Source organism: Sinohyriopsis cumingii, chromosome 15 (assembly GCF_028554795.1).
Source record: "Sinohyriopsis cumingii isolate HCF-2022 chromosome 15, ASM2855479v2, whole genome shotgun sequence".
Lineage (NCBI taxonomy): Eukaryota > Metazoa > Mollusca > Bivalvia > Unionida > Unionidae > Sinohyriopsis > Sinohyriopsis cumingii.
Genome location: NC_142975.1, coordinates 69879675 through 69899404, shown reverse-complemented (window position 1 = coordinate 69899404; position 19730 = coordinate 69879675). Strand labels below are relative to the sequence as shown.

At 37.0% G+C, this 19730-nt stretch overlaps 1 protein-coding gene across 2 annotated transcripts in view; it reads right to left on the bottom strand.

Annotated features, from left to right (window-relative positions):
• Positions 1 to 19730, bottom strand: part of LOC149782030 (ADP-ribosylation factor 1-like) — a 43838-nt gene that overhangs the window by 5770 nt on the left and 18338 nt on the right. The window contains exons 2-3 of one of the 2 annotated variants that reach the window (XM_089933434.1): positions 3044 to 3124; positions 849 to 922 (exon numbers count right to left, since the gene is read on the bottom strand). In XM_089933434.1, the coding sequence (XP_089789560.1) occupies positions 849 to 922; positions 3044 to 3124 (155 nt within the window). The remainder of the gene's footprint in view (positions 1 to 848; positions 923 to 3043; positions 3125 to 19730) is intronic. The other variant, XM_089933435.1, reaches the window with a different exon arrangement.

Sequence of the window (19730 nt, the reverse complement as noted above, 5' to 3'; positions counted from 1 at the left end):
GCTGTCATTCCTGTTACATTAAGTCAGTAGTACTCGGATGTTATTCGTATTGAAACAAGTCAGGAGTACTGTTTTTCCTATTAAATAAAGTCAGGAGTACTCAGTGTTGTTCGTGTTGCATCAAATCAGGAATACTCAGATACTATTCGTATTGAATAAAGTCGGGAGTACACATTTTACTTGTATTGCATCAAGTCGGGAGTACACATAAGTTACTTGTATTGCATAAAGTCGGGAGTATACATATGTTACTTGTATTGCATAAAGTCGGGAGTATGCATATGTTACTTGTATTGCATCAAGTCGAGAGTACACATATGTTACTTGTATTGCATAAAGTCGGGAGTATACATATGTTACTTGTATTGCATCAAGTCTGGAGTACTCGGATGTTATTCTCATTGCATTAAGTCAGGAGTAAAAAGATGATATTCAAACAGATGTGAGCTTTAAAGATCAAGTATTAATTCTAAAAAAAAGACAAGCTCACGTGATCGTAATAATTTTTAATACATTTAAAGAATACAGTTGTATGACATTTTAAAGTCTGAAGACATACAGGAGATATATGTCAACTTTGCTGAATCAAGTCTGCAGCATACAAACTACATCCAGTATATTCGTCAGGAAAATATGTCATTAAAAAAAACTGTGGTTTGCATGCAACTCAGCTACGAAGACAGGTTCATCACCATTGATATTTGGCCTCAAGGGCTAACAGTGCATAACCCCCCAGTTCACGAGAATGAGGAATTAGGAATGATAAAAAAAATGAGATGTAAAAGCGTGAATGCGATGAGTTATTGAGTTATGAAAGAAAAGGCAATTCAATTAGCCCACATAATTACCACTTTATCACGGCTTCCGATGTCCCAAGTCGTAAAATGAATATCTCTGTACTGTATAGTTTCCACATTGAAACCTAAAAGGAAAATAATATATTCTGTAAAAAGTAAACTAACTCTCTCTCTCTCTCTCTCTCTCTCTCTCTCTCTCTCTCTCTCTCTCTCTCTCTCTCGGAGAAGGAAGTGAGACAAATCAATCGACTTTCTTATTATACAGTCATTTTAATAGCGACCTCTTGTAAAACATCCTCTGATGACAGCACGTTGTGTCCATATAGTGATCCAACTGAAAAACCTTTTTCTGGTTTCTTATTATTTTACCATACATAAATATTTTGACAATGAATGCAGAATATAACTCATGCAAAACATTTCCACGATATCACGCTATAATTATCGTTAACGGCAAGGAGAACCGCCATGTCAGAACACACTTTTTATTTTTTGAGTGGGTGGGAGTAGGCGGGTGGGAGGCGTGAATGGGGAATTGAAGATTTCAAGCCGATTGAATTTACGTCAGATTACGCCGTTATTATACGAGATAAAACAGGTGTACATACATATATACAGACACGCACGCATGTATGCATACATACCACGGAGCGTTACTTATATTTTGAATGGACTCGTCATTGGATAATCACAGCCGACAAACTCGGTATCCAACATTCATCATCACTAGGAACTTTAAAAAGTTAACTATCATGGCTCCTGCGATATGACTGAAACTGATACAAAATGTACTGAATTTTCTTTTAGTTTATTCCTTGCCTACGTAATGACGCTATAAAAGATTGTGAAAATGCATGTAAATCAGATTTGTTCCTTAAAAGAAAATAACCACATGTTGATTAGTTAATGCTAATATGTCTGTGCATAAAGAGGCAATTGATTTGTTTTCTTTTCTGTCATAAAAGAATTAATCTAGGTACAAAATAGATAACTGATTAATCGAACTTTTACTTGTATGAATGTCTACATAAACCGAGATATTGCCTGCCAATGAAACCAGCACAGTGGAATGTAAAGCAGCAGAGGTCTTGATCAATATATATCCGACGATTGAGTGGGACCGTATTCTCACGACTTCGAAGTGGAAGATCATGTGTTTGCAACTTCGTCGAAGATATGTTGATGTATGTGCAGACTACGAAGTGGATATACTCATGTATTTGCTGAATTCGAAGTGAACATATTCATGTATTTATAACTTCGAAGATGGTAAACTTATGTATGTGTGGACTTCAAAGTGGATATACTCATTTATTTGCTGACTTCAGTGTGGTCATTCTCATGTATTTGCTAAATTCGAAGTGCGTATACTTATGTATTTGCTGACTTCAAAGTCGATATACTGACTTCGAGGTAGATAGACTCACGGATTTGCTGACTTCGAAGTGGATATACTCATTATTTGCTGACTTCGTTGTGGATATACCCACGGATTTGCTGACTTGGAAGTGGATATACTTGTGTATTTGCACACACAGATAACTTTTTCAATCATCTTCTGACAGTGAAATAGTTTTCTTTTCATTTGGCGAAATACTTACTATTAATTATCGTCTACTTTCATGTCAACATTTAAAACAATTTCCAAAACTCTATTTAATAAAACGTCTTGGTCTGTGTTTCAACGTTTGAAACGAATATCGTATATTGTGAAATTTCTGCAAGGTCCAACTTTCTGCGATTTTGTGAGTGTTTGTAAAATTTTAACCATGAAGAATGAATAAAATTTAATTTAAAAGAGAAATTTAAAAAAATCTCCAAAATGTAATTTTTTCAAAATCAGAAAATTCGTTATAAAGTAACGTACACAAATTTCAGTTCATGATAATGGATAATCTGGAATGCGGCTGCGAGGTTGGCCGATGTTTGTTTTTTATTTTTTTTGGGGGGGGGGGCATATTTTTTATTAATTGTGTTTTCACAGGGAGATGCAGTTAGCTTGCCGAACTTGTATGACAGGCCACATATTCTTGTACGCGCAGGGAGAAAGGCCCAAGACCAGGACTGCATTTTGGCACTGAGTGTGCATTTCTGCAGCTCTATCCAGGCCCCTAAATAATCAATAACCGCAGCATAACAGTAAAAATAAGCATTTGGAACACACCTAGGTTTCTGCAGCTGCCACAATCTGTTCACAGAAAACCTCGACGTGCTCAGAACGTACCGGGGAGCATACTGTTTCTTACCTATTGTTGGAACTGTGTGTGAAATGACTTCACCCAGCTTCAGTTTATACAATAGTGTAGTTTTCCCAACCGCGTCTAAGCCTGGAAGCAACAGAAAAGCAAAATAATTAGCTGTTCGTAAACGTGGTTTATTTGTAAAGAGTAGGACTCCCTCTGTTCTTGTGGTTATTGTATCACTAAGACAAAAACCTAATTAACTAGACCCATTAGCCATGATTTACAGGTATAGCAAAACACATTATCCGGTGAATGTATCTATGTGTGGTTAAATGAATGTATGTATGTGTGGGAAAAGTAATCATCGTATGCAGAAAACGATCGATAACAAGGAAGATGGGGGGTGGGGGTAACCAGGCTACTGCCAGCGCATTGTGAAGTACGTGTGCTTATAATCTCATTTGTAACGTGGGTTTTTTTTCTTGTTATTTTTTATTTTCGTTGTTTTGTTGTTGTTTCTTATTCTGCTATTACAGTCACCCTTAACCTTTATTTAACATCGAACTGAAGTGGACAGGGCTTCTACCATAAGCAATCCTTAAATTCCCATTTTATAAAAATTGTAATTGAGAGCACTGGGGTAATTTATAAAGATGCGGTTGGCCCTGGTCTCATTGTTAAACGTAAACCAAGACACGAAATTAGCTCGCTTAAAGGACTGCTCCGGTGGCCTAATGGTTAGAGCGAACCTCGGCCGAGTCATACCAAAGACTTACAAAACTGTGCGGCCTGGTGTAAAGATAATGTGACTGGGTGGGACATCATGGTACGTGTCTGCAGCATGATGCCCCAATGTTAGACATCACTATAAACTGCCGCACTACAGACATCGTAGTGATATGACTGAAAAATTGTTAAATCTACGTTACACATCCAAATCACACACACGCACACATAGACACATGATCCTCATAAGGGACAAACAGCTATTACAGGTCTTTTCAAGACAGGGGCATTACTTGCACACAGCATGATAATCGAATAATGAGTAAAATTGTAATGTTTAGTAAAAGAATACAGAGTCAAATTATATGTCTGATAAATGAATAAGGGGTCAACCTCCAATATCGGATAAATGAATAAGGAGTCAACCTAAAATGTTTGATCAATGAATAAGAAGTCACATTATATGTCTGATAAATCAATGAGGAGTCAAATTATCTGTCTGATAAATCAGTAATGAGTCAAATTATGTCTGATAAATCAATACGGAGCCAAATTATATGTCTGATAAATCAATAAGAAGTCACAGTATATGTCTGATAAATCAGTAAGGAGTTCAATTATATGTCTGATAAATCAATAAGGAGTCAAATTATGTCTGATAAATAAAAAAGGAGTCAACTTATATCTCTGATAAATCAATAAGGAGTCAAATTATACTGTCTGATTAATGAGTGTCAGGTAAAATGAATAAGGAGACAAATTCTAAATCTGGCGTGAATTACTATACTTTTTTCATTAAATTCAAAATCTCTCCTACAAATGGTTTGTTTTTGTATTTTCTTTCCTTAAATACCTCTGGTAATTATGGGAATTTTTTCGTCATTGGTGGAAAAAGAATGTGATTAAAAATTAACTCAATTTCTTTTTAATTTCAGAAACCCCAAGAATCGAGGAATTCTTGAAATTTTATCAAAAAATATAATAAAATATTTCCTGAGTAGAATTTGAAATATTATCACTGTATTTAAATTCTTGACCCGGGTTAAATATTCACGGAAAGGAATGTTGATGTAAACCAAGATATAGGAAAGATCTCAATCTCAGGAAGAAAAAAAAATGAGGTGTTTAGTGAAAATGGAATCCCAGTGAAGCCGGAACCAGAGCTTTCAGCTTAAGATCTAAAGACAGTCAGATTTGTTTTCAACGCAGTCTATTCAAGCAGTCTGATCGACATAATGATGTCTGGAATTCATACGAATTTAAAGTAAAATTTTACAAAAAAAAACGCATTTGTTAAATACAGTATCGTAAATTTTCTCAAGCGGAAGCTATTAAAAATTTGTAGAACTATTTAATACAAGAAAAGTAGCTACCATTGAAATATCAGTGTTGACTTTTTTATAACCGGGGGTCAACTGACTATTTGATTTAATGTGATTTTCGCACTACTGTGCATGTATCACGGTTTATTCCTGCACTGCACTGCAGGACGTTTAATTGTTCCTGGGGGTAAGGAATTAGTGCCTCATTCCCCAGGCATTTATGTGTTCACAGAACACTGTTTATTTGAACCATCAGGTCGAAAGACTATTTTAAGTCCCTAACGACCTGAATGTAAGGCTAACACGAGTGGGAATAGACCCAACAAACGCACCCATGTATAAAAATAAATAATACAGTCTGCCATCAATTGAGCAGGGTGTCAACCAAAGCAGTATGTGACACCTGTAGCGATTGGTCGCCACTATGATGTCACATCGGAACACCCAGGTTTAGACGGGTGGAAATGGTTCCACATCTCCGCCAATGTACGAATGTCCGGCAGAGGCAAGGAACCGGAAAAAATGGCGCGAACGCACAAGAGCCCTCAAACGCCAGCCCGTACTTGATCAAATCGCGTCCAGTTATTTTAATGCACAAATAAATAACGTCAATAATGTATAAGCCTGCTGTGCAATTATTCTAATCAATTAAGTTATATAAAAACTTAAAATGATTCATTCATTAATAAGCTTGGAATTGTGTGTACACAGTGTACATATAATAAACTAATAAATACCAATCAGCGAGGTCAAAATTAATTATACGTAGTTTGTATCACGCATAGGAAAAAATAAAAGGATAACAATTTTAATGGCAGTTCAAAGCAGATCAGATTAGGTTATTAAAATAGATATTATCAAAAATGGTTCTCTAGCCAAAATGAGAACCATATGTATTCGACCAGGCAACTTTGAAAGTAACTCGGCTTGTACACCTCGAGTTTCATGTAACGTCTAAGCTTGATATGGTCTCCACTGGTGTTCGGTCTGGCATATTCTTCACTTGTGGGCAGCACCCACCCCTAAGTGTCCTCTTCAAATAAAGTCTGCAATCTTTTCCTAGTCATGGTATTTTTCAGTCAACGCCGTCTGCGACATAAAGTCCAAGCTCTTTGTCCTTAGACTCGACGAGGTAAGTAGACAGGTTTCCGCGAGCGGCTTGCGCATACATATGCCACGCTTCCTTTTCTTATTTTTGTTGGTTCGTCATGACCCATGTGTGTAGGGTTTGTGCTCGCCCCCTTTCGAATGATGGTCAGCGTTCCGGATAATTTCTTAAGACGTCTCCTGTGGTGATATGGATCGGTTCAGTTGAACAAGCAGTATGCAATGCAACCACTGCACTCTAATGTCATTGCATGGCCCGTGCCATTCTTCTCCATTCCAAATGGTAATTCCTGGCGGCTTGTAGTTGCATGATTTTCCCACCCTTCAGCCGCCTTCCTCACTCACGAAGTGCTCTCGTCGACATCATCTTGACGAAATATATGATGCAGGGGTCGAGCTATCATCTTGAACCATTTATTCTGTAGAGCTTGTTGTGATCTTAAGCTATTACGCATTGACATATGACCCATTTACCTAAAAATAGCAGCTAGGTTTTGTGCTCGCCCCCATTGTGATATCATCCACAACTTTTATTATTATTAAATCCTATAATTATACAAATCAAATTGAAGGAATGAATTTTAAAAAGCGTAAGAGAAACAAATTTAACGAGTGGTGAAGGTATACTTTTGACAGTGGAAAATTCAGTACTGGTACTTGACGTATGTTTAACATATGGCGAAAGGAATGTCTGAACTAATTTGTTACAAAATCGGTAAAGGTATGGATATTTTGAACCTTTTCCTTTCTTTCAAATATCTATTATATGAAATGCTTCACAAATAAATTTTAGCTGAAATACATGTGTTTAATATTACAAGGTGACATTTTAATTCACTTAAATATAAATGGTTTGTTCCAGAGGTATTTTTTAATTATGTATCAAAGTAAGCTAGCAAATACTGCACACACCACACTCAGCACTACCCAGACGTTATGTATCAAGGCCCCGAGTGGGCGCGTGGTCTAAGGCGCTCAGCGTTCTGAATCACTGCCATCTCACCGCTGTCTGCATGGGTTCGAGTCTCAGGCTCGGCAAACGTTGGTACATGAGAAAGCTTGCCAGTAGCTTCTCGTGGGTCGGTGGTTCTTCCCGGGGTTTTCCAGGGTTCTTCCTCTACTAGTTAAACTGGCCGCCATGTACAGCCTATCTTGTGCTGAAAAATAGCGTTAAACCCAACAACAACAACGTTATGCATCTTTTAACGCATGCGCCTTGACTTTGAAGGGTTCCTGATCATGGGTAGATAACAACCCTTTTCGGAAAGGCCTAAATCACGACAATAAAATGACGACATAGTGTGCAATAAATTCCACAGAAATTTAAAGAAAAATGTATTCAACATCCCAGCCAATAAAAGCTTTTAGCGAAATGAACTGTAAGATACATGGGTGCTGGCAATACACACACACACACACAAACATGTGTGTGTGTGTGTGTGTGTGTGTGTGTGTGTGTGTGTGTGTGTCTGGATAGTATCCTGCTCTTATGTCGACCTCACTAGAATAGCATTCAGTGTTGTGAGTATTTGTAGATGCAGGCGACATTCCATGCATTTATGAAACTTAGGACCACACAAAATGCCTGACATATATTTATACAAGACTAAAATACTATCAGGTCCTTGATTCAGATAATGCTGCAACGTGTATGAAATTTGTGAAATTTGTACCATATCAACCGATCTGAAAACCATATGTTTAGATATACCCTAGATATATAAGCGCTTTGTTTATGTACATAGTATGTTTCGTAAGTGACGTTTTAGTTTTTTTCTTCTTTTTTTTTTCTTCTTATGATTGGGAGTTTGCAGTCTTTGGAGCATTCGTATGTCTCAGTATGGAAGCCCAACATCTGCCGGTTGATGCAAAATCTCACACGCTAAGAAACAGAAATAACCCTATCGTTAGAAAGGAGTGTATTCCACGCAGTAAATTTTACATAAAAGCCAACTAATGTGAATAAAGCGGATGCACATGTTTCAAAAGATATTAAAAACGCTGACCAAATCTATTTTTAACATGATTTTGTATACAAAGCAGGGACCATGGTTGTAACATGTAACAAATTAGAAGGATGTAAAGCATTTATTATTAGCCATTACCGGCCCCAAATTGATACCAAGATGAGATACGCAACTTACGATAAATAAGCTATCAAACCCTTCTTGCTCTCTGAGAGGCACGTGCTGCTTTCTCGCTCGAAAAGTGTATTGATAAATTTCCCGATATCTAATACAGCTACCCAATTAAACTGAAAAGTATGCGTTTGCACCATTTTATCAAGCTACGAGTGGTTTAATACTGTCTTAAAGTTCGTGTTGCTCATGTTGTCTTTCGTCTCTCTTTTTGAGACCTAGAGTACTGATGGTACTCCAAGAGGATGGATTTTATCAGAGGTTAAATTATTTGATGGTCCTAATGTCATAGAAATACATTTTTCTACTTTTGGAAAATGTATGTGATGAATGTTTAGCAGCACATCAGCACGTGAGAATCTATTTATTGACGAGGTATTACAGTAAAGTGCTTCTCCCAGAGACACATGTCAGTCGATCCATGTCGGTTTGGATAGGATTCGAATCTCTGACCCAACAACAGATTGCGAGTCGGCACGCTATCTAAATGCGAGTCAGGCACGCGAACTACTGACCATCCCTGCTGTCAGAGATAATTTTAATCTGAAATAAGCAGCATGCAAAATCCAAAACAATATCCAACTTGTAACAAGCAATACTTCTTGTTCTGGTACGGTCAGAATTTAAAAGCAAATCCGTTTTCAACGTCATTGCTCGATTGCAGTTTTCATAAATTCTAATTTCATATGTTTCATCGTTTTACTGTACAGATTTTCGAGACATGTATTAAGTCTAGTGGAAATTATCCACATACTTATCGTCTGGAAAATTTACAAAATTCAGTATGTGGCATTTATGTGTTTTCACGCTTCGCAGCCACGCCACGCAGATGGGATAATTTGGCCACCTGCCAACAAAGCTACACATTCGTCTGCTCGTCACAAACAATATGAATGTTGACTGCTGAAGCTTATGTATGACATGCGCATACACTAGGTCTTCCTTATATATGGCAATGTGTACAGGAGGTCTACATTATGCATGGTATTGTGTACACTAGGTCTACACAGTGGCGTCACTCGGGTTGGTGTCACCCAGTGCGGTAGCTCATGGTGTCACCCCCATGGTCCTCCTTCCGTAACAGACCATACAGAATCCTTAGTAATGTCATTTTGGTGTCACCCCCTCTGATGGTGTCATCCGGTGCAGTCCGCACCCCCCGCATCCTCCTAGCGATGCCACTGCTGTGCCAGCTAGTCATGTATTTAACTATGATCGGGGGGCCCCGAGTGGCAGAGTGGTCTAAAGCGCTGTACGTTACGGATCACTGCCATCTCACCTGTCTGCGTGGGTTCGAGTCTCGGATTCAGCCAACGTGGGTATGTGAGAAAGCTTGCCAGTAGCTTCTCGTGGGTCGGTGGTTCTTTCCGAGGTTTTCCTGGGTTCTTCCTCCACCATTAATACTGGCCGCCATGTATAGCCTATCGCGTGCTGAAAAGTGGCGTTAAACCCTACAACAACAACAACAACAACTATGATCGGTTATCCGCTTATGAAATCCGACTAGACCGAGCAGTGTGTGCTCTGTAAATTTGCAATTTTTCATTTTGGTGTCACCCCTCTGAGATGGTGTCACCCGGTGCGGTCCGCACCCCCCTAGCGACGCCACTGGGTCTACATAATGTATGGCATACGCATACACTAGGTCTACATTATGTATGGCAATGTATACACTAGGTCTACATTATGTATGGCATAGTGTACACTATCTCTACATTATATATGGCAATGTGTACACTGGGTCTACATTATGTATGACACTGTGTATAATATCTCTACATTATGTATGTAGAAGATGTACACTAGGTCTACATTATGTATGGCAATGTGTAAATTTATCTCTATATTATATATGGCAATGTGTACACTAGGTCAACATTATGTATGGCAATGCATACACTAGGTCTAAAATATCTATGTGCTTTCTTACCCATGTTAAGTCTAAATGATACAGATTAATGTGTGTGTGTGTGTGTGTGTGTGAGATTTGGATTTTTAACGTGGCTTTAACAATTTTCAGTCATAACGCTACGATGTCCGCAGTGTGGCAGTTTATAGTGATGTCTAGCACTGAGGCATTATGCCGCAAACATGTAACATGATATCCCACCCAGTCACATTATCCTGACACCAGGCCCACCACTCCTAACACTAACCTCTTAATGCCGAGCGCATAGCGAGGCATCTGTGAGAACCATTTTTATAAGTCGGTGGTATGACTCGGCCGGGGTTCGAACCCGCGACCTCACACATCCGAGGCGGACGCTCTAACCCCTAGGCCACGGGAACAGTCCTGATTAATGCTCTGACAATGAAAAAAAATTGCCTTCCATTATGATTTTGTTTATGTTAAAATAGCAATGGCATATCCACCCTTTAAGATAAAAATAGTACAGCCTTCCGTTTAAAAGTCGGGGTAAAGTAATAATCTCCAAGGTTTAATAGTAGAAGTAATAATAGTAGTATAAGTAATAATAGTAGTAGAAGTAATAATAGTAGTATAAGTAATACTAGTAGTATAAGTAATACTAGTAGTATAAGTAATAATAGTAGTACAAGTAATACTAGTAGTATAAGTAATAATAGTAGTATAAGTAATAATAGTAGTACAAGTAATACTAGTAGTACAAGTAATAATAGTAGTATAAGTAATAATAGTAGTACAAGTAATAATAGTAGTATAAGTAATAATAGTAGTACAAGTAATACTAGTAGTACAAGTAATAATAGTAGTATAAGTAATACTAGTAGTACAAGTAATAATAGTAGTACAAGTAATAATAGTAGTATAAGTAATAATAGTAGTACAAGTAATAATAGTAGTATAAGTAATAATAGTAGTACAAGTAATAATAGTAGTATAAGTAATAATAGTAGTACAAGTAATAATAGTAGTATAAGTAATAATAGCAGTACAAGTAATAATAGTAGTACAAGTAATAATAGTAGTACAAGTAATACTAGTAGTACAAGTAATACTAGTAGTACAAGTAATAATAGTAGTATAAGTAATAATAGTAGTATAAGTAATAATAGTAGTATAAGTAGCTATGCCACAGAATGAAGATGAATGTGGGACCAACATCATTCATAAAATCAGCACTGTTAGTCGATCATAATCCTTGTCGCAAAACGTTTGGTCTCATAGTGACTTTGTCTTCATACAAGATATTAAATATTGCCGGAAATTGTATGTATTTTTAAGACTATCTGCACCTTAACACTGACTGCCAATAACTACCGTTCGTCGCAGGCATTTGGGTGAATTTTCGGATGACTCAGATTTTTTTTTGTTCTACGTATGTCGTCTGTATCTAAAAATAGTCATCATATTAAATGCCAGACCTTTTGATCGGAGAAGTGGAGTACTAGAAGTGCATTCCATCCTCAACCTCTCCTCCATTCTGAATAAACTACTTATGGAGTTCCTTAAGGCTTATCGCTTGTTAAATGTTGCCGTATATTTTTTATTTTTTTTATTTTTACTTTTACATATTTATGGGTCCAAAACAATGATAAAATCATTACCAGATTTATAAGTTGGTTCGGGGGCCCCGAGTGGCCGAATGGTCTAAAGCGCTCTCTGTTACGGATCACTGCCATCTCACCTCTGTCTGCGTGGGTTCGAGTCTCGGATTCGGCTAATGTGGGCATGTGAGAAAGCTTGCCAGTAGCTTCTCGTGGGTCAGTGGTTCTTTCAGGGGTTTTCCCGGGTTCTTCCTACACCATTAATACTGGCCGCCATGTATAGCCTATCGTGTGCTGAAAAATGGAGTTAAACCCTACAAAAACAACAACTACAACAACAACATAGGTTGGTTCGCATTTCTAGCACTATTTGTTGAATTTCTTAGCTGAATATCTGATTCTTAGCATGGGTTATTACACAGAAAAGTCCTGGAAAATTACCCAGTCGCTACTTGTCTATAAAACAACAGCTGAATGAGTATTAGAAATTCATATAATTTCTTCATGTTGAAAATCCAGTATTTCTCTTATTAAATACGCAAACAAAAGTATGTTGATGAGTGATTCGTTTTAATATGACACAAATTAATGACATCATATCGGCAATCGCAAATGAAAATCATTCGTAACTTCAAGGTGAATCCTACGGACTATACCTAGAATGTATGCCGTTAGCTGCCATTTGCTGCAATTCGGACCATCTTGGTTATTTACCACGCCAGTACTGACCGAGAAGTTGCTAATGCATCGAACTAGTTTTTCGTTCGCAACTCCTTAATCAATCCTGCCGGCTATCCGTCAGTAGATATATTTGTTGTGATCCGAATAGTTTGCAGTTTCTTTTTTGGGAATAAATTTCCAGCGAACAATAGGTATGATTTTTCTGTAATTCAGTTTCTGTGTATTGAAGCCTTATCTCGTTTATGACGGAATGAACATTATTATGTGACCGAAATGCATCAACCTGATGCATATGTTCAGCAGAAGTGGGGGGGGGGGGGGCGAAGTGTTTGCTGTTTATTCCCAAAACTGATCTCTGCAAATTCTCTATGCAGATAGAGGGAGCTGGCGTAGCTCAGTTGGTTGAGATCGGACTCCAACGATTGCCGGTACCCTAACTATGTCCCTAGGAAAGGCACTTAACACCTATTTCCTTGACATGATATATGCCTCTAATGTGTTAAATGAACCGTTAAAGCCAACAAAAACGAAACCAAATCTACGCAGATACAACCAGGACAGGTCGAGACTAGAGTTGTTCATAGATAAAATCCTCCTTGCTTGTTGCATTCGGCTTAAACACATACATAATCTAATCAAGAATATAAGTCGTCAATAAAGTCAGATCTGATCTGATGCACCTAAAGACGCAGCATTAAATGCGACAATATGCGATCGATTGTACAATGCGATTGAAAAATATCCACTTGTCGTGGATACCGTATTTCCATATTGAGCCATACCGGATACATGCCTACAAACATAAAACAGGCGTCATCCCCAGTTTTAGACTTCACACAAGTAGATTTGTTTGTTAATAATGGAGTGCGATGACTTTAAAGCAGTTAGTGCTATACAAAATACATAATGTATGTACAGCATGAAGAGATAAAACAACAACTGAGCTAGCTGGTCCCTTCAACAAAGTGTCTGACCTACAAAAAGATTAAAGTGGACGAGAAGCGTTTAGACTCTCTCTCTCTCTCTCTCTCTCTCTCTCTCTGATGAGTGGGACTGGACGACAAACGAAACTAATGAATCTGTCGTTGCTGTCCTATTTGTTTCAACACAATTTAAATGAAGTCGAAGGTAAATTTAATTTCATCTATATCTGCCCAGCGTATCGTGAATTAAAATGCAGAGCATAAAATATATTTACTATTTCCTTCCTACTGAAGAAAAATCTATGCCGATAATTACCTGTAACAATCCAATAACAATACATGTACTTCAGTTCTCTAATTATTTGCATTATACATTTGGCCCAGAAAAATAGTGACATCAATGCCTCGTCGTATGTGACGAGTCTGACATTGTTTATGTTGCAGTAACATATAAATCTCTGTATAAAAATGTATAATAGCTCATTTCTGTAAAATTGTATATTGTTAACATGTTGGCATATTATGGACAGGTGCTCTAAATTATAAATAAAACCTCTCTCTCACTCACATCCTACACCCCCAACTCAAAAGCCTCTTACCGCAGACTGTAATGTCTGTGGAAATGTTATTTTCTTTATAAAATAATGTGTCCTGCAGTGTGTCATTAGAATATAGCTAAGCAAGGAAGATTTGTTTTGTGGAGTTTTTCTTTCTTCACCATTTGCCTTCTGAATTTTTGAAAAATATTTAACACTAGCATATGGCGCGTTGAAGACATGGGTGCAATCTTGTCCATGTCCTTGGCGAGTTGTGCAGGGTCTTACCAAGATAAACAACATGGATGATTCTGTAACGGTAGTAGCTAGCCTAAAACATACGGTGCACGAGTAACATATGTTCATTGCACGCAAACTTAAAGCATTTTGCAGACACTAAGTCGTTCGCTCCGCAGTAGTTTTGCAGTTCCAAGTATTCTCCTTTTGCTTTACAACCAAACTCCCAAACGTGGCGTTCAAATGTTAAAGGCTAGCCTCAGACAAAAGAAGTAAACCACCCAATTTTAGCTACGAGGCACATCACGCACTCACTATGAATATAATGTTCCAGTTGGAATTAAAACTTTTGTGTCGTTTCTATGACATGAAAAAAATTGCAACTTTGCCAAAACCTGGGACTAAGACTATTTTCGTAAATAGTCGATAATGAAAATGATCTAAACCTTGTATTATGGGCTATTAAAAGACTATGTACAAAGTCTAAGTATATATATATATATATATATATATATATATATATATATATATATATATATATATATATATGGTCATTTTTAAGATTCCCTCGGTGCAATTCTTTAGTATCTCCTCAATAAATATCCCATCCCCCCCCCCGCCTTTCTTCGGGGTTATGACATGATCATATATAGCACTTAGCAAGACTGTTTGAAATCCGAAACAAAAGTCACCTGTAGCTGTAGATGTGTTAGATTTTGTCCCTAGAACTTGTACAACTTATAAGACCAGGTAACATCTGTTAAAAAGAAAACTTCCTCCTTGAACAAAGTACACCTAATCTGACCACCTGTTAAAAAGCGGTGGTAGGAGTTATTTTTATAGAAAAAAAGAAAAATTATAACCAACCCCTCTTCTAAAACAAAATTATTTCCCTAAGCATGCGTTTTTCCAAACTTCATTTAAAATGGCCATGTTAATGAAGTGAATACGTATAACGAGTAAACACTTGCATTGTCTTAGCCTTTACATCCAGAGTCCAAAAATATTTGCATCGCCATACTAAGTCAACGTAGGCAGTCATGTTTAGAAATAATTTACCTAACTTTCTAATTAACTTTTTGTATTTCTCAATGAAACGTGCAATGACGTTGGCCTAGACAAGACAAACTGATTTATGACTTCCTTCATGGTAGTCTAGGAAAATAAATATTTATTTTATCTTTTTCAAACTTCAAAAAACATACATTTATAACGATTCGAAGCTCACCTTGGTCGGGCTATAGTCGTACTAAAGCATAATAATTTATCATGTTGTTTGGAGTTATAAAAATATGTACCGTAGCTGTTAACGTAGGTATTACAACTAATGAAATAGTTTCAGCACATAAATCGGACACACTCGGCTGTCAGTGCTTTTTGAGAAAAGACGAGTAAATAGCATCTTAAACAGTTGACTGGTAAAAGAAGGAGCCTTAAGAATGACGGTCATACCATTAAATGATCAGATTAACTGGCATGAAACCTTAGAATTCTAAAAATAGTATTGATTTCCTGAACATATTTATTGTTTTCAGTTTATAAAGGTCTTCCATATAGAAAGTAAATGTGCTTGAATGCCTTATAATGAATGTAAGTGTATTGGAATGACATATAGAGAATGTAAATGCATTTTGAATGACATAGAGAGAATGTAAATTTATTTGAACACCATACAGGGAGTGTAAATGTATTTGAACACCTTATCCAAGCATAATCTGAGAAGAGTACAGTGAACGGCAAAGTTTCGTTTAATAGTAAACATTGTAGGCACCAGAAGGGCATGGATTGCTGTGAAGATTATTGACTAACGGGTCTCAGTGACCTGGATCTTTGTACAAGGTATGAGGTTCTGAACTAAACTTATTGCGTTGAAACCATTATTTTCTTTTAGTTTGATATGACCTTGACCTTTGACAATTAGGCGCCAAACGTTTTCTTCCTTACCCAATGCGAAAGCCACCAACAAGTTCTTCCTTAACAAATACGTATTCGTCAACAAATTTCGGTCAACGAATTTACTGTAGAATAAACTTTATTCTGCGAAAATAATTGTTATTTTAGTTACAATGACCCTGACCTTTGACCATTTGTCCGCAAGATCAATAGCCATCTTCCATAACTTAAATGCTAGCGCTCACAAAGTTTCGTTCAGGAATATCGTGTAGAACTAAAGTCATTGTGCGGACAATATTTTTGTTCTTTCTCAGTCACCCTGACATTTGACCTTTTCACAGCGAAATCAGTCAGCTTCATCCGTACTCAGAGTGTACGTTATCCACAAAGTTTGATAAATTTGTGGAGTACTCGAATTATTGTGTGCAAGTGAAACTGGCCACAGACTGACGGAAAACACCATAACATAATACAATGGGCGCATACAAAACTACGACGGAGACCTATACAGAAGTTAAGACCTTCAGGGGTTAAACATTAGTGATATTATTATATCAGTCATAAAAAAAAAATTGTGACACTGCAGGTGGCAGACGAATTTTAATTTCGTGGAAATTCTTGCACTCAAACGTAAGTCGATGCCTGGAAACTAAAGGCGGCGAGTTGAAAAAAAGATCAGAGAAAATGGCATACAAACTAGCCCAATTAGAAAAGAAGAAAAAAAAGCGCTGGAGTTTACAGTTACGCCAGCAGCAGTTATCGATAAAGTGCTTTTAAATGCACTTTTTTGCGGAAACCAAAATATGGATGGCAGCTGGTAAGACGAATTTGTTGAGGCACGGTGCATATTTTAGTTTTATGAATCGATTGGTCCTAAGTTAAAATGAGTTTTAGTTTGTTTAAGACCGTCCTTTTAGAATTACTGGAATCCTCATTCGAAATATCCTGTTATATGAAACAAATTTTGAGCAATATTTTGAAAGCTATTTTGTTTGCTGAGTCCGACTATTCATATCAATTATCTTGTTTGACATAATAATGCTTTATTGTATTTATTCACTTCCTTAACATAAGTGGATTTTGGCAAAATATGGCTTTTGCTCATACACGTCATATTAGTTGCTCATGAATACCAAATACGCTCATTTCATCTAATTTTTCATCCATGTTCTTCAGCATCAAATACGCTCGTCTTGTCTGCGTTTTCATCGAGTCTACTACCCATTATCCATGTAACATGACAGGTTTTGTCGTTACTTTTAAGCCCTTACAAAATCTGATAAATTCAGTGGCGGACGTTTTTCATGTGAAGTAATTTTACAATAAAAACCTAGAGTACCGGAAGAACTAATTGAAATTACTCAGTGGCTAGGCCAGGTACTGCATTACATTATTCTACGCACACAAAAAAGTTTTACATGGGCGCTGTTGTTACTTGTTGATGACCCCCAACATTTCTCCAGAGCTCTATTCCTCCAATTAAAACGTTGCAAGGTATCGCGCCGTATGTTTTATGTTATCTTTATTTATTCACTTCAGCTGGTTAACTCCTACTGAACATGAAGTTTAAATTGTCCCAAACAAAATAATTCGAATGCAATTTCGTTGGGGTAAACTTTAAATTGGTGGTCTCGCATACAACAAATGACATTTCTCCATCCACCCTCCAAACCCTTTACGTTTTTTGTTTTTTTTCCACATGTGTCCAAATGCATTGTTATTTTTTAAAAAATATAATTTGGGGAATTTAAATACTTTTTCACTTTATAAGAAATATAATACGATATTGCAAATAAACTGAATAAAGAAAATTAAAAAAGTGAACGACGAAAACGTGCACGAAAGTACAACGAAATATTCTATCTCTAATTTTCGACTTTTATCTTAGATGTAAAACTAAAACTAGTTTTGGAAGAAAAATAATGCTTTCTTTATAGTGCTTCCACTGCTACAACTGTCCTTTGGCCCTCGATAATTAACTCAAAGAGTGCTTATCACGACGATCAACTCCCATTCTTTATCTTGCCCAGTAACCATGAAACTGCATACAGCGAACACGTTTTCAGACCATGTTTTTTTTTCGTAGTAATTTCTTTATTGAAAAACAGTAGGAACGTGCAACTTTGATTCCACGTGTTTATACTTGCGCTAACATCCACAAGAAATGTTGCGAAGAGATTACAAACAAACAAAAAACATTGAGCTGGCTTGATCCAAAATAAAAACCCGGGCACCTTATTTACGGATAATACAATGAACTTAGTTAACGCATGCATATCAAGTGCAGAAATTATCAACCTTATTGACTTATTGGCAATCATAACCCCTCCTTTCTAATTGGTATATTCTACTGCACGCGGAGTACACTTCCGGACGATTCATAATAATATGATAAATACGGGATTGTCTACACTGTAATGTGGTTTGGTATTAGGAAGTATATAGTTTGATGTCTCAAGCGAAATGCGTGCTGGTAGTCGATAATCTAATAGCTCGATATGTCGTCTGCCTGTTTCTTGTTACACAACAAAGAAACAAAAGAAATAAACTTGCGGTCGATTCGTGGCGTGGGTTAAAAGAGAATATCCAGTTTTATCAAGCTGAGCAATTCGAATGCATCTAATAAAAAACATGTTCATAGACAACATATATGCATTTATTTATGACCTTAAACTGTGTTGCGGTTTTGTAAGAACAACCTACGAATTTAAATTGCAAAACAAAAAACAATATATAAAACAATCGAAGCAGTAAATGCTATTTTATTGGACAATTTAATCTATTATCAATCATTGTCACTGACAGACGTTTATGACATTAGTCCAAGATGGTTACAATACTTGTAATGGAAATTAAAGAAACATCGAAGTACTTAGAAAAGAAAGCTGAGGAAGGCGTAAATTGACTTTCATTTGGGAAAATAAAGAAAAAGGTAAGTCCGAGTTTACTATTGGTACCGTACATTTGCATGCAACGCATGAAATGAAAACTCTGGACATATATTGTTCCATGAAATACGTCAACCACATGGAACTGTTACCTATTTCATTGCATTTTGGCCACATAAAGCTAGAAAATAGAATAGAAAATGGCGTGTAATTCTTTACATTATATCCGGGGGTTTGTGTTAATGACAAGTGTCCTTAAAATTAGATGAGATAAAAACTTTAACCGATGTTTTTCACAGACGAGGACATGTTTAAATGAGTCAGAGAGAACTAACAAACTAGCATGTGTATTGTTAAAAACAAACAATATTAGACCCCACTCCGGTGGCCTAAGTGGTTAGAGCGTCCACCTCGGATGCATGACGTCGCGGGTTCGAACCCCAGCCGATTCATACCAAAGACTTATAAAAATGGTACTAGCAAATGCCTCGCTCGGCGGTCAGCATTAAGAGGTGAGTGTTAGAACAGGTCGGTCTGCTGTCAGGCGAGGTGCCCCAGTGCTAGACATCATTACAAATTGCCACACTGCAGACATCATAGCGATATGACTACAATTGTTAAAGCAACATTAAGAACCTAAATTACATACATTCACACATGCACAATATTATCGTTTATCTTTAGTCAGAAGAGTATGCAGTTATTTTATTGCACAGAAACGAATAATTTCAATGGATTTTGAGCCATGGTCGTACAAAACATAATCATGTACATTTCCATAACTGATCGTGAAGATGAAATAGATCACGTGCGCTATACGGCTAAACATGT